The sequence below is a fragment of the Microtus oregoni genome, unplaced genomic scaffold (genome assembly GCF_018167655.1).
Source record: "Microtus oregoni isolate MIOR12 unplaced genomic scaffold, Mior012 000008F_ref0000371, whole genome shotgun sequence".
NCBI classification, from domain to species: Eukaryota; Metazoa; Chordata; class Mammalia; order Rodentia; family Cricetidae; genus Microtus; species Microtus oregoni.
The window spans coordinates 5984607-5999231 of record NW_024543067.1 but is presented as its reverse complement, the minus strand read 5'-3'; the positions used below and the strand labels follow the sequence as shown (position 1 = coordinate 5999231).

Sequence of the window (14625 nt, the reverse complement as noted above, 5' to 3'; positions counted from 1 at the left end):
GATAGACGGGTGGATTTGGTGCTTAGCAACAGGAAGTTGCAATCATTTCACTGGCTAGACATGTGTCGGATTCTAGGTTTCGATTTCCTAGGTTAGTGGGGAAACTCGCATGGGTGTTTTACCAGAATGTTTGGAAGACTTGATAAGAGGGTGGATGTTTGTACAGACCACTTTACATGCCACAGCAAGGAAAGCAGCTAAAAATCTAGATGCCACAAATGCTTGAATTAGCTATAATGGATGTTGCCTAGAAATACGATTATCTTCCATTCCATACTGCAATGTTTTGAAGTCATCAGTTTCGAATGCCTCTCCACTTCTGTTCAGATCACAGTAGCTTCTACGATCGCAGCTCTGTGAATCTTGTAGGGAAAGCACGCAGATGTTTTGTTTGGCAGTATGGAACTGGGCCTCGTTCCGGGCACCATGAGTCACTTGTAAGTGCTCTTGAGCTCGTGGTATTACAGCTGACCGTGTTCTGGCAGGGACACATGCAAAGACCAATGAGAGCAAAGCAGAGGCTCACTGCCAGCATGGACCCCAGTGAGATCTGTGTAGAGTTGGTGTTCCACCCACATGACACATATGTGTATTTCTTTTAATATAAAAATTACTATTTCCAGCCAGGTGGTGGTGGTGCACGCCTTTAATCCCATCACTCGGGAGGCAGAGGCAGGAGGATTTCTGTGAGTTCGAGGTCAGCCTGGTCTACAAGAGCTAGTTCCAGGACAGGCTCCAAAGCCACAGAGAAACCCTGTCTCAAAAACAAAACAAAAAATCCTATTTCCTACAGTGCTTTGAGTAGAATGGATCCTTTCTGTGTTCCATAAACTTGGATTTTCCTCTCCCCATGGGCTAGGGTCTGCTAACTTGAAAAAGGCCAGGCCGGCTTGTGGAGTCATCTCCTCCTCTGCTGCCCGTTCCTGGGAGTCAGGAAGCTTAGCGGTCTGAGCTGAGAGAGCACAGACAGAAAGACAGCAGACCCGGTTGCTGCTAGTGGAGACTGTGGGTCTGTCACCATCCGAAGATCATCTCTGCTGACATAACCTGTTTTCTGCTTAGGTCCTAGGTCCGAGTTCCACTGTGAATAGCATCACTGCCTCTTACCAGCAGCAGCAGCAGCAGCAGCAACAGCAGCAGCCACAGCCACAGCCACCATCTCTCCCTGTTCTTGGTCAGTGACTTCTCTCCACATTGTCTTCGTGTTGCACAGGGCTGGGTGTCGGTGTTGGAGAGATCAGCTCTTTAAGGGATCCCTCTCAGTCTGAAACCACATTTTCTTTGTATTTTAAATTTTTATTCATTTTATATACCAAACACAGTTCACCCTCTTTCCCCTCCTCCTGCTCCCCCTCCCTCAATCTACTCCCCATAATCTGCACAACTGTTGCCCACATCTATAGGGTCTAGTTTGGTCTTCTATAGGCTCCCCAGCTGTCAGTCTAGAGTCTGTTAGCTCCCGAGAGCTCGAACAAGAGGGAACTGAGACCACATTTTATGTGGCTCTAGTATTTCTAATGTTGGTGGCTTGGAGGGAAGGACGCAACATGACTTAAGTTTGTTTGCTTGTATTTTTGAAGACAAGGTCTAACTGTGTTTCTGGCTAGCCTGGAACTTACTCTGCAGACCAAACTGGCCTTGAACTCAGAGATCCACCTGTCTCCCGAGTTCTGGGATTTAAGATGTATACCACCACTCCTGGAACAATGTGACATTTTATTTATTTATTTATTTAATATTTATTTATTATGTATACAATATTCTGTCTGTGTGTATGCCTGCTGGCCAGAAGAGGGCACCAGACCCCATTACAGATGGTTGTGAGCCACCATGTGGTTGCTGGGAATTGAACTCAGGACCTTTGGTAGAGCAGGCAGTGCTCTTAACCTCTGAGCCATCTCTCCAGCCCCTTATTTATTTATTTTTAAATTAACTCTTGAGCAGCCTGTGCCCAGTTGAGGACATGTATTACCATCCTGTCTCTATCATTTCTCCCCATCTCGTAATGCCTGTTTCAATCTGAATTAAAACCTTTTCTTACCAGGCAGTGGTGGCACTTGCCTTTAATCCTAGCACTCAGAAGACAGAGGCAGGCAGATCTCTATGAGTTTGAGGCTAGCCTGGTCTACAGAGTGAGTTCCAGGACAGCCAGGGCTACACAGAGAAACCCTGTCTTGAAAAAAACAAAATAAACAAAAAACAAAAAAACTTTTCTTAACCAACTCCAGCTTTGCTTTAAAAAAAAATTCGCAGTGACAGCTGCATGCCATGTGTCCATCCATGCATGGATGCACATCACAGTTGCATGCCCGTGCGTCCATCCATGCATGTATGCGCATCACAGTTGCATGCCCGTGCGTCCATCCATGCATGTATGCGCATCACAGTTGCATGCCCGTGCGTCCATCCATGCATGGATGCACATCACAGTTGCATGCCCGTGTGTCCATCCATGCATGGATGCACATCACAGTTGCATGCCCGTGTGTCCATCCATGCATGGATGCACATTACAATTGCATCCCATGTGTCCATCCATGCATGGATGCACATCACAATTGCAGCATGAGCCTAAGAGCCCACACCTACTCAAGTGGGAGACCTCTGAGTTGGGATTCTGGCTCTACAATTACTCTTTCCACCTTCAGAATAGTATTAGGAGACAGATGTTTGTATCACCTTACAAATGATGTTAGAATTTGAAGGCACACTTTACATGCTTCTGCCTGTAAAGTCTGTAACATGTGAGGGTTCCTCATCTGAGTTTATGATGTCAGTGTCCTGTGGCTCCAAAGTTGGTTGGTATTGAATTACATTCTTGTCACTGTGACAGGATTACCCCATCCTGTCAGGGAGAGCATGTTGGTAGGAGCAGCTTGCTGCTATGGTGGCAGGATTGTGTGGCAGCTGATTGTAGCATGACACCAACCAGGAACCAGAGAGGTCAGTTTCAAGCCAGGCAGAAGCATAGCTCATAAACCCCATTCAACTCAACTCCTGTGTCTGCCAGCTATGCCTATGTCTAAAAGGTCCTGCAACCTCCCAAAGTACTGCCACAGCTTGGATTCAGCTGTTTAAATGCTTGGGTTAATGTGTAGGGGAGGCGGCTTTAAAATGCAAATCCTAACAGGTAGAAAGGGGAAAAGTTGTAATTCAAAAGTAGCCAGCAAAAAACCACTCAGAAAATTAGTTCCACTCAAATAGTCCCATTGCCCTTCCCAGCTAACAGTGGTGTGCATATACTCACATTAGTGGAGGCGTTGGCAATACCTGTTTGTCATTATCTGTGCTTGCCATGCTTGGTGCTGTACACAGCACAGACTGATTGTAGGTCGTGCAGAAATACAGGATCTCATGACATAGTCTGAAGTGGGAAAGCTCTAAACTTGAAACTGGGTGTTACAGTTCTGATCTCTTCTGAAGGGGATCTGACGGGTAAATAGTCATCAAAGTATTCTTATTAAAATGATTCTTTTTGCCCCATGAAAGTCAAACATGTCCTCTTTTGCTGTCAGTCAGCCCAGCTTGTCATTCTGGGCTGATTTGATATTTTATGCTTATTCTTGGTTAACTCTAGAATCAAATATAGTTGCAATTATGTAATGTTTTTAAAAGACAATAGATTCTTCTGTAACTTTTTTAAAGATAAAATCTCATTCAAGCTTTAACCATGAAATTATGGACCTCCTTAACCTTGTTTTGGTATTGATATTCTTTTATATCCCAAACTAGTGGGCTCTGTTTATATAGTTTGACCTGTGGCAAGGGTGGTTGTTTTTTTATTTCTGGAAAATGATAGGCATGGTAACATAGGTAATTAGAAACTGTATGGGTCAGTAGGATAGGAAAATCTAGATTGCAAAGTATATTGAAGAAAATTAAAATTTGGTTCAGGCATGGTAACACAGCCTTGTAATCTGGCAGTTTTTAGTTAATCTATGTGTGTATAAGCATGTGTTTGTATAAAATGCAAAATCATGGTTTAAAAATTCTCTTAAAGATTTTTTTCACATTGTTAAAATTTTAAAATAATTTTAATAGTGCATATGTATATATATATATTGCTAGAAATTTAATTACTAGCAAATAATAATGAAACAGTTTTATATACCTTTTTATTTCTTGGTTGGTTGGTTTTTCAAGACAGGGTTTCTTTGTGTAATCTTGTCTGTCCCAGAACTCACTTTGTAGACCAGGCTGGCCTCAAACTCCCAGAGATCCACCTGCCTCTGCCTCCTAAGTGCTGGGATTAAAGGCATGCAACACCCCCACCTGGATCCTTATATATATATATTTTTCTTGTCTGTGCTTCATATATATGATTCCTAGTCAGATAGAGACTCCTAAAGTCTAAAGGAAAAAAATACAGAATTCGCACCTGAAACTACTTCCTACTTTACTTTTTAAAGTCAGTTTTGCTGAGCATCTGTTCATAGAATTCTGTTACTTTCTGTCATTCACTTGACTCACTGTTACATACTGCCATGTTTTATTCTTAAAATTGAGAAAATGTTCACATATGGTAAAATGTAGATCTAGTTTGCAACTTGACAGTTTTTTGAAAATGTACCCTTTAGGTCTGGAGAGATGGCTTTTGGTGGTTAAGAACATTTTCGTTCTTGCAGAGGACCAAGGCTGGTTCACCTGTAGTGGCTTACAGCCATCCAAAACAGTCCCCTGGGATTTCAGTGTCCCTTCTGGTCTCCAAGGGCACTTGTGTGCATATGGTGTAGGTGTGTGTGTGTGTATGTGTGTGTGTGTGTGACATAAACATACATAAAACACATCTAAAAATTAGAAGTAAGCAGACACCAGTACTACTTCTCCCTGTTCAGATACTAACTCACCTAATGAGCACGTGTGCAGCCTGATGCGCTTCCTCTTCTCTGGGCAGGGCCTCCAGGCTGCGTTTGCTTTGACACTACAGAGTTGAGGGTGGCAGACCTATTATCACCTCCCTTCCATTCCTGCTTTCAGATGCTGGAATCTGTGTGCCACCAAAGATTGACCTGAGAGGCCTGTGGAAGCTGAGCCTGCTGGACTGACTGGCCTGGGAAGAAGGCATCACTGGGAAGACCATTTGCCCCCTCACTCCTCATTGTGCTTCTAGTTCTTGCTCCTTAGAGGCCTGGCTGTTGAGAACTGAGATGTGGGATGGCCTGCCTTTGCCCTGCCGACAGCTGCTGTGAGCACCAGACTTAGCACTAAGCAGTCTGGTTCTTACTTTAAGTACTGCCAGAACTTTGTTTCAGCCAACATATTACAGTTTGTTTTTTAAATGCTATTTTTAGCTGGGCATGGTGGGGCATGCCTATAATCCCAGCAACGCCAAAAGCTGAGGCAGAAAGGCAAGTTCAAGACCAGTGTGGGATACAGCAAGACCTTATCTCAGAACAGCCCCACCTGCTGTTGTGTTTAGTGCTCTTTGAGAACATGGCTTCTGAAGCAGAAAATCAGGGTCCAGATTTTCATGCACAGATCCAGGCCTAGTTTCTGTTGTAACCGTGGTAACGCTCATCATTGATTTGATCCTCAGTTCCTGTGTAGATAGGGAGTAATGTTTCATTCTACCTCGTAAAAAAAAAAAAACAGAAAACAAAAAAAAAAAAGTGGAGTTCCATTTCTGTGTTGTTTTGCATTGCTGACATTGTGTATTGTATAAAAACAGGCTGTTACTGCTGCCAACATTCAGTCAGATGTGATTGTGTAGCTGGCATCTTCCCACCCTACTCAAAGCAGAATAAAAAGTTAAATGTGTTTGGGGACTAGAGAGTTGACTCAGCACTTAAGAACAATTATCCCAGCACCCACATGGCAGTTCACAACTGTTCACTTCAGTTCCAAGGAATCTAATGCCCTCTTCTGACCTCTTGGCACCAGGCAAGCACGTAGTACACAAACATATATACATACAGCCAAAACATACATACAAAATAAATCTTAAAAATTTTTTCTTAATTAAATGTGCCATTCAATCAGGCTATGTGCTACCAGCTTTAACTGGTCTATAAGCCTCCTTGTGGTGTGAATGAAATGGACCCCATGGGCTCTTCAGGAGAGGCACTATCAGGGGGTAGGGCCTTGTTCGACTAGGTGTGGCCTTGGAGGGAGCATGTCTCTGGGGACAAGCTTTGTGGTTTCAGATGCTTAAGCCAGGCCCAGCGTCTCACTGTCTGCCGATCTGGATGTAGAACTCTTAGCTACCTCTCTAGTACCATCTCCGCCTGCATGCTACCATGCTTCCTGTCATGATCATGTTTCCCACCGTGGTGACAATGGTGATAATGGAACCTCTGAACTTTAAGTCAGTCCCAGTTAAATGCTTTCCTTTATAAGGGTAGCTGTGGTTCTGGTGTCTCTTCACAGCAATAGAAACCCTAATTGCGAGGCGACCCTCCTCTACCTGCACTGTTACAGGGACTGCTTTATCGCCAGTGTATGCTCTGCTAGACTCATCATCAATGGTCGGGTGGGATGGATTGGAATCCGCTGACACAGGTCCTGCTCTTCAGTTTTGGGTAGACAGCAGGCATGGTATGGTAGCAGGGATGGAGGTTACTCTTTGCTCTCCAGGCCCTGCCTCCTATGCTGAGTGATTTTTGTCAGTGTCTAGGCAGACTAGTTTACTTTCTGTAAGGTGTTTAACTGACCCGTTTCATCCTGTTTCCAAAGGCTTGGAAGAATAATATTCTCTCTCTCTCTCTCTCTCTCTCTCTCTCTCTCTCTCTCTCTCTCGTCAAGTCTAGAAATAGGTCAGTTTATTTTAATTAGAGGCTTTTTAAAAATTCTTCGACAGTTTCGTACTCACTAGATGGTTGTCTTAAGAGACATCGTGACCATGGCAACTCTTACAAATTGAAGGGGGCTTGCTTACAGTTTCAGAGGTTCAGTCCATTATCATATGCAGGCAGACATGGTGCTGGAGCTGAGAATCTTACATCTTGACACAGAGACCCCAGAACATCGGCTGACACACTGGGTAGTATCCTAAGCATAAGAGACCTCAGAGCCTGCCCCCACAGTAACACACTTCCTCCAACAAGGCCACACCTCCTAATAGTGCCACTCCCTTTGTGGGCCATTTTCTTTCAAACCACACCAATAGTAGTACATAATTCATCCCTGTTGTAACAAACTTGCGAAGTTTTCCCCAGCTGTTAAATTTAGATGATGTTGAAGTACTAAACTTAGATGTTTTTGTGTGGAGCATGTCTTTACTGGGACAGGTGGATCCGGTAAGCATTGAAAATGCTTTGTGAAAGAATGTGGTTCTATCAGCTTTCCATTGACATTTTAGTGTTTAGGCCTGGGGTTTCCTGGAGTTGAGCAAATGGCTCTGTATGGTAGAGATGCCTGTTTCCCAGATGCTCAGGAGCAGATGGCTCTTGGAGCCTCTGTATGGTAGAGATGCCTGTTTTCCAGATGCTCAGGAGCAGATGGCTCTTGGAGCCTCTGTATGGTAGAGATGCCTGTTTCCCAGATGCTCAGGAGCAGATGGCTCTTGGAGCCTCTGTATGGTAGAGATGCCTGTTTTCCAGATGCTCAGGAGCAGATGGCTCTTGGAGCCTCTGTATGGTAGAGATGCCTGTTTTCCAGATGCTCAGGGTGCAGGTGTGACTAAGAATCCCAGTAAGATGTGAAGGCTCTTGTTTAAGAGCTAAAAGTCACAATTGTAGCTATTGGGAGCATTGCCTGGGGACCAGATCCTGACACATGTATCTGCTTTCCATCAGCTGTGAAAAAGCCACTGGGCAGTATAGGGAAACTGGGGTGGCTGGGGTCTCCAGCCTCATTCCACTGGTGTTGCTGCAGCTGCTGCTGTAGCCACATCTTAGGGACGATGGTAGTCATGGTCTCCAGGTGGCTCACTCCCTCTCCCACGTTAAATGTTTGTCCAACCAACAGAAACACACAGACACAGTAAAGACAACCATGGATGGCTACCACACATTCATAGACCTGAATGGACCAGGGGAGTCCAGTGATGTCTCGCATGGATTCCAGACACTGGGCCCGCATCTGCAGCTGGCCTCTCCTTTATGTTTTAAACAGAAGGTACCTTAACCAGACTTACCTCTGGAGGTGACAGACCAGGTGACTTTCAAATTTGTTCCCTTTTGGGGTATAGGTCTCATTTCTCCAAGGCATTAGGCAGCAATTGATTAGATGGGGGTCCTGGGACCCTGGAACTCCCTTGGCTACCACACTCCTTGCTCCAAGGGGCTCTGAGACCCCCAGTGTGTCAAGGTCTGTTCTCTGGGAATCCCGCTGGGGTCTCCAGAAATGTGAGGTACCCACTTGTATGTGGATTCAAGCTAGAAAGTCCATTAGCTGACAACTATGCTGGGTGTTTGGGACCCGAGTGTAGTCCTGAGTCTTTTTAAAAAAGGGTGAACTTTTTTTTTTTTAATTTACTTCTTATATACCAATCCTAGTCGTCCCCCCTCCTTTCCCCCTCCTGCTCCTCTCTCCACTCTACCCTCCATCTACTCAGAGATAGATATAAGGCCTCTCCTGGGAAGTCAACTAAGTCTGTCCCATCATCTCAAGGCCCCCTCCCCCTCCTCCGTGCCTAGGCTGAGCAAGGTATCTCTCCATAGAGAATGGTCTCTACCAAGTCAGTTCATGCATTAGAGTTAGATCCTGGACAGGATGCTCTTTTAAGCACAAAACTACATCCTGTGTTGACGCAGCTCAGCAAGGACAGTTAGCCAGAAGGGGACTACAGAAGCCAAAACAAGTTAGTACAGTTAGGGACTTTGCCATAACTATGGACTTTTATTTTATGGATTAGGTCTTTGTCCTGGTTTTGGCAGGTGTTCCTGCCTGTCTACTGGGTTTCGAGACCTGAATGGTACTTCTATTGTAGCGTCCATCCGTAGTGCTAAGGGAATGATACAAGTCTTCACGGCCAGTAACCCTGGTGGCTTTCTATGAACCAGTTTTGAGACATACTGGTGAGTAAAAAAGAGGTACAGTTAAGACAGGGTAGTTAAAACAAGGTAGATTGCCAACATATTCTGAGTTTGCTGTCAGATGGGAAATACGGTACTGTTTTTGTGGGAGACTGGACTTATTCAGCATTCTTGGGGGGGTTGTGGATGAGGATCCCCTTGTAACCTTTAACAGCATTTACTCTTAACCCGTTTTTTCTTTTTTATCACATTTTTCCTTAAGCATGTTTTAACAGCAGAGTAGTTCCTACAGTGGGAAGCGTAATGTTAGAACAAGTTTCTTCCAAGAGAAACTGAGCAGTCAGCATAGTGCATGTCTGAATCTCATAGCCCCGCTCCACTCCCAGGTGTTTGTATCATTTAAGGCAAGGACACATCTGTGTGGCTCTTACTCCGTCAGGAAAAAGGCGTGCTGTGAAGGGAAGGGGACACGAGGGGTCTTTAATGCTACAGGAATGAACATGCCAGCTCACACACCATATGTAGAAAGGTGTTCCCTCACGCAGTAAAGCTGACACACTCTCACCACAGTGGCCACGCCGCCATCAGTTCAGAAGCACCTTCTGTAGAGGAAGAAAGGCCCATGCTCCTCGTACTCAAAGCGGTGAACCCACAGTGGTTGGAAACCCTGGAGCGAGGCTAGGATAGAGCCACCAGTCCACACTGCGGTGTCTCTCTCAGGCAGAACATTGACCTGTGGGGTATCATTGGGGCACATGCTGCTCAGTTCCTTCTGCAGGCGGTTAGGGAAGCCCCTGAGCATAGTGCTGCCCCCACAGAGCAGGATGTTCCCCATGAGGTCTCGCTTGAGTGCGATGTCACATTTGTTAAGGCAGGACACCGTCTGGGTGTGGAGGCCCAGCTGCATGGATTTGATTAGCGACGGCTTGAAGAACATCTCCGAGCAGAGGAACCTCTCCTGGCCCAGACGGATCTCTTTCCCATCAGGCAGAGTATATTGGATCTCATGTTCACTGGGAGGGATTTTCTTCTCTTCGATGGGGTCCAGGGCCACGAAGCAGCATCTTGTCTTGATGTCCTCCACAATACTGGTGTGGTCCTCTGTGAAGTGTTTTCCAGAGTTGTTCATCAAGCTCATCAGGTAGGCCGTCAGGTCAGATCCTGCATAGTCTAGCCGCCCCGTGATACTAGGCAAAGGATAACCCTCATAGATGGGTACCACATAGGACACGCCGTGGCCCACCTCCACCACCAGCCCGGACGTGCGTCCGTACGAGTACATGGACAGGCGGGACTGGTAGGCAATGTGCATCGCAGGTGTGTTGAAGGTCTCAAACAACATCTCAGCATACTTCTCTCTGTTGGTGTGAGGGCTCAGGGGTGGGTCCGAGACCAGGACTGCATGCTCCTCCGGGGCGATCTTCATCTCTTGTCGGAAGAGATATTCCCAGATGTCCTGCACTGTGTCCCAGTCCACGATGATGCCATGACGCAGGGGGTTGACCAGCTTGAGCTGTATGTCTGGGTTAAGGAGCTCATGCCCCACGAAGGTCTCTTTGCGATTATCCCCAGTCTTGGCTGTCTCCATGTAGGGCTTGCCCACTGTTGTTGAGATCTTGTGAGTGGGCTTTGGCAGGCCAGCAAAGCCACATTTACAGAAGCCGGTGCCGAGATCCACGACCACTGCTTTGGTCACCTCTAACTTGGACCTGTCCTTGGGAGCAGTTGACTTCTCAGGGTCTTCTGTCTCGGCAATCTCTCGACGGACCCATACTGCCCTCTTTGCTGGGCCATCCTTTAGGGAGGCAGTCTGGAGGACCTGTGTCTGCATGGAGCCCTGGTTGGCAGCTTTCTTGGCAGGCGGCCCATCCCCCATGTCTGCTGCCTCTGGAGCCCACACGCTGTCCAGAGACATACTGCTCTCAGAAAGCTTTTGATCCTGCTGGGTACGAGGCCTGAAAGGCTCAAATCAGAGGACGGCTTAAGAATCTGCCCAACAGTGACATCACTGATTATGACATAATCCAGCGACCAGAGACTGTCTAGACACTGGAGACCTTGTTTAGGTACATTGGAGATATTATCTTTTGTAGTAAAGCTTGATTAATTTGTTCAGTTCATTTGTTGAGTGCCTGTAACATGCCATGAAGAAGCAGCGACAGAGTCCTGCCCTTATCTGGTCCATATTCGAGTTGGTGTATGCTGCGGGGAAAGACACAAAATGTCTGTTGAACAAAAAAATAAAATTTAGAAGTTTTTAGAGAAAAATCAGAGGACAGAGAGAGGGTGGCCGTGCTGATGTGGTTCAGGCAAAGGCTCCCTGAGCTGACAGCAGTTGTGTAAGGAGCTGAAGGAAGTGACCTAGTGACAGGAGTGCAATTGGTACAGGGGACTAAGTCACATGACTGGGGAGTTAGTGAAGGGGCCAGCAGGGTGCCGGATCCAGCCTGTGGCGGTATATGAATTTACTGCAGCAGCCGTACTCATTCACTTATGGATTGCCTGGGTCATTAAAAAGAAAACAAAAATAAAAAAAACAGTTGAATCAGCATCACAAAGACTGGGCCAAAAGCTGAGGGGAAATAAATGTGACCGTCCCCTTACAGAAGTTTGCTGAGCTCCACTGAGAGAAGCTGCAAGAACACCAATGTAACCAGGGGGAAGAGTCTGGAAATGTAGAGCGTGGGTGGGAGAAGGGAGGCTGGTGGTAGTGGAGGACCAACCAGTCCCATCAGGCCATGGGCCATTGCAGGGACTTGTGGGTGACCAGGGCTAGAAGGGACTAGAGAAATTTGAACAAATGGACACCATCTGAGCTTTTCCCAGGAGCTACTGCCGCTGTGATGATTGGACAGCCCTCCTGCCTAATTTGGGGGTCTAAGGTAGATAACCCTACGAGGAATTCGTTTTGAACATAGACTTGTGCTCCTTTATCAGGGTCACAGCATGTGCATTGAAATATGACCTGACTGAGTCCCCCCAGTGCAAACATTAAGGCTCAAGTACACAACTTCCCCAAGGATATCCAGTAGGAATACACAGCCCCCCCCCCAACATGTACCGCATACATGCCTTGACACCTAGCATGCATTTCTGAGGCTGCTTGGCCATCTGCCTCCTCAGCTGGACATACTGATTCCTACCCCCCACAGCGCTGAGGTCGTTAGGAGACCCGGTTAGTTGGTGTTAGGTGAACTTTGGTTGAAGTATTATCCCTCTTAAAAACTGATCGCTCTTGGATTCTGAACCTCTACACCAAGTGCAGAACCCAGGATCTAACCTTATGCAGGCCTCATCTTTGACCTTACCCTCGGCTCTATCTTAGATGTGAGACAGCCACTCTGGTGATGGGGTCCTTCCTTCGTGGAGGTGGTGGCAGGTCCTCTTGGTCTCAGGGGTGAGAAGAAAAGTACGAAGTGCTGCTAGCTTTACTAGAGAATACTCCTGTGCTTGTGAAATGAAAGAGGAGGCCAGGTATAGGCCTTGAGCTTTGTGTCTAAAACGGAAGCAGCGTTCAAGGTCTCTAGGAGACCTGGTTAATTGGTGTTAGATGGACGTCTATCACTCTCAAAAACTGCTCTTGAATTCTGAACCTCTGTACAGCTCTGCCCAGCCCCTAAGATTCTGCAAAGTAGCACAGGAAAAACCCAGTACTGTGCCTGGTTTTCTCTAGGGGCCCAAATTATCAGTGCCAAGGAGCAGAGGAGGAAAGAAATAAATGGATCACCTCTGAATGGCCAGACATGGAGATGTGAGAAGGAGCAGAGAGGTTCTAGAGCTGCTGGTCATTAGCTCTGTCCTGGAGCAAACCAGTTAGGAAGGTGTGTGGAGGGTGAAAGGAGCAAGCTCCCCCCTATCTAAATGGACCGTCCCTGGTGACATCACAACGCTAAGTGGTTGCCCAGGCACGGTTGGAGGTGGACTCTCATTTCTCCCCAGGGAGCTGTGGATGTAAGAAGGTGTGGAAGGGAGGCAGATGGCGACAAAGAACAACCCTAGCCCAAAGCCCATGGGCACAGCCCAGGGCGACCCTGGAGAGGCAGGAACACTGCCAGTCCCTGAGGCTGGCATCCGGGACACAGGGTCCACTCAACTGAAGATGAAGCCCAAGCAAATACGCAAGATCAAGGCGCTGGTCATTGACCTGGGCTCCCAGTACTGTAAGTGCGGCTATGCGGGAGAGCAGAGGCCCACCTACTTCATCTCCTCTACGGTGGGCAAGCGCAGCGCCGAGATGGCAGCGGACGCTGGAGACACCTTCAAGGAGACATACGTGGGCCATGAGCTGCTCAACATGGAGGCATCTCTGAAGCTGGTTAACCCACTGAAGCACGGCGTCGTGGTGGACTGGGATTGTATCCAGAACATCTGGGAGTACATCTTCCACACTGCCATGAAGATCCTTCCGGAAGAGCACGCGGTGCTGGTGTCCGACCCTCCGCTCAGCCCCATCAGCAACCGGGAAAAGTATGCGGAGCTCATGTTTGAGACCTTCCGCATCCCAGCCATGCACGTGACCTCCCAGGCGCTTCTGTCCATCTACTCATACGGCAAGACCTCCGGGCTGGTGGTTGAGAGCGGGCATGGTGTGTCGCATGTGGTACCCATCTCCGAGGGGGACCTGCTGCCGGGCCTGCCCTGCCGTGCAGACTATGCCGGCTGCGACCTCACCAACTACCTCATGCAGCTGCTCAATGAAGCAGGTCACCAGTTCTCGGATGATCACCTGCACATCGTCGAACACATCAAGAAGAAGTGCTGCTATGCCGCGCTGCTGCCAGAGGAGGAGATGAGCCTGAGCCCCGAGGAGCTGCGCGTAGACTACGAGCTCCCGGACGGCAAGGTCATCACCATCGGCCAGGAGCGCTTCCGCTGCTCCGAGATGCTCTTCAAGCCCTCCCTGGTGGGCTGCACCCAGCCGGGCCTCCCGGAGCTCACGGCTGACTGCCTGGGCCGCTGTCAGAATACTGGCTTCAAGGAGGAGATGGCTGCTAACGTGCTGCTGTGCGGTGGCTGTACCATGCTGGACGGCTTCCCTGAGCGTTTCCAGAGGGAGCTGAGTCTCCTCTGCCCCGGGGACAGCCCCACGGTGGCCGCTGCTCCCGAGAGGAAGACGTCAGTGTGGACCGGCGGCTCCATCCTGGCCTCGTTGCAGGCCTTCCAGCAGCTTTGGGTCAGCAAGGAAGAGTTTGAGGAGCGCGGCTGCGCAGCCATCTACAGCAAATGCTAAGGGGCGGGCCCCACCGGCAAGAGCTGGAGAGCAGAGCCTCACCCCCTGGGAGGGAGACTCTTTACCTTTACAGAATTTCACATTAAAGTTTAACCTATAACGGTCGTGTCTGGTCTGGAGTTCTTGATCGAATCCGATAGCGGGTGGGGACAGGTTGAGTTTAGAGTTAACTGCCCTCTTCTTGAGTGTCCGTAAGTGGGTCAGTACAGTCGTCAAAAGGGAGACGAGACAAGATGGATGCCGGACTGTCTTAAAACTGCTGTGGCAACGATTCTTTCCAGAAAGGAAGGCACATGCACACGTTAGCAACACCACATAAGCGCAAATACACATGAATACGCAAATACAGATGATAAAATTATAAAAGCGAGTAAATTATAAGATAGGAAGATATGACATGCAAACTTTAAAAACTCACTGGATGGACTCAGACCCTTGGTAGAGGACAGATCAATGTAATTTCACTAATAGAAATGGATA

The 14625-nt window shown here is 47.7% G+C and overlaps 3 protein-coding genes across 3 annotated transcripts in view; 2 read left to right on the top strand and 1 right to left on the bottom strand.

The window, feature by feature from the left end:
* The window catches only part of Elp1 (elongator acetyltransferase complex subunit 1), a 55397-nt gene extending 49627 nt beyond the window's left edge, over window positions 1–5770 (top strand). Inside the window, exons 36-37 of the mRNA XM_041657516.1 lie at window positions 1063–1174; window positions 4978–5770. Coding sequence (XP_041513450.1) covers window positions 1063–1174; window positions 4978–5045 — 180 coding nt within the window. The 3' untranslated portion in view covers window positions 5046–5770. The remainder of the gene's footprint in view (window positions 1–1062; window positions 1175–4977) is intronic.
* Window positions 5771–8911: 3141 nt separating this feature from the next.
* Actl7b (actin like 7B) lies at window positions 8912–14175 on the top strand. The gene is made up of 2 exons (XM_041657387.1): window positions 8912–10981; window positions 12855–14175. The coding sequence occupies exon 2, from the start codon at window positions 12892–12894 to the stop codon at window positions 14143–14145; it is 1254 nt and encodes a 417-aa protein (XP_041513321.1). The 5' UTR covers window positions 8912–10981; window positions 12855–12891; the 3' UTR covers window positions 14146–14175.
* Actl7a (actin like 7A) lies at window positions 9505–10830 on the bottom strand. The gene has a single exon (XM_041657386.1). The coding sequence runs from the start codon at window positions 10828–10830 to the stop codon at window positions 9505–9507; it is 1326 nt and encodes a 441-aa protein (XP_041513320.1).
* Window positions 14176–14625: the final 450 nt, after the last annotated feature.

Coding starts and splice junctions, on each gene's coding strand:
- Actl7b (XM_041657387.1), top strand. CDS start 12,892: ATGGCGACAAAGAACAACCCTAGCCCAAAGCCCATGGGCACAGCCCAG.
- Actl7a (XM_041657386.1), bottom strand. CDS start 10,830: ATGTCTCTGGACAGCGTGTGGGCTCCAGAGGCAGCAGACATGGGGGAT.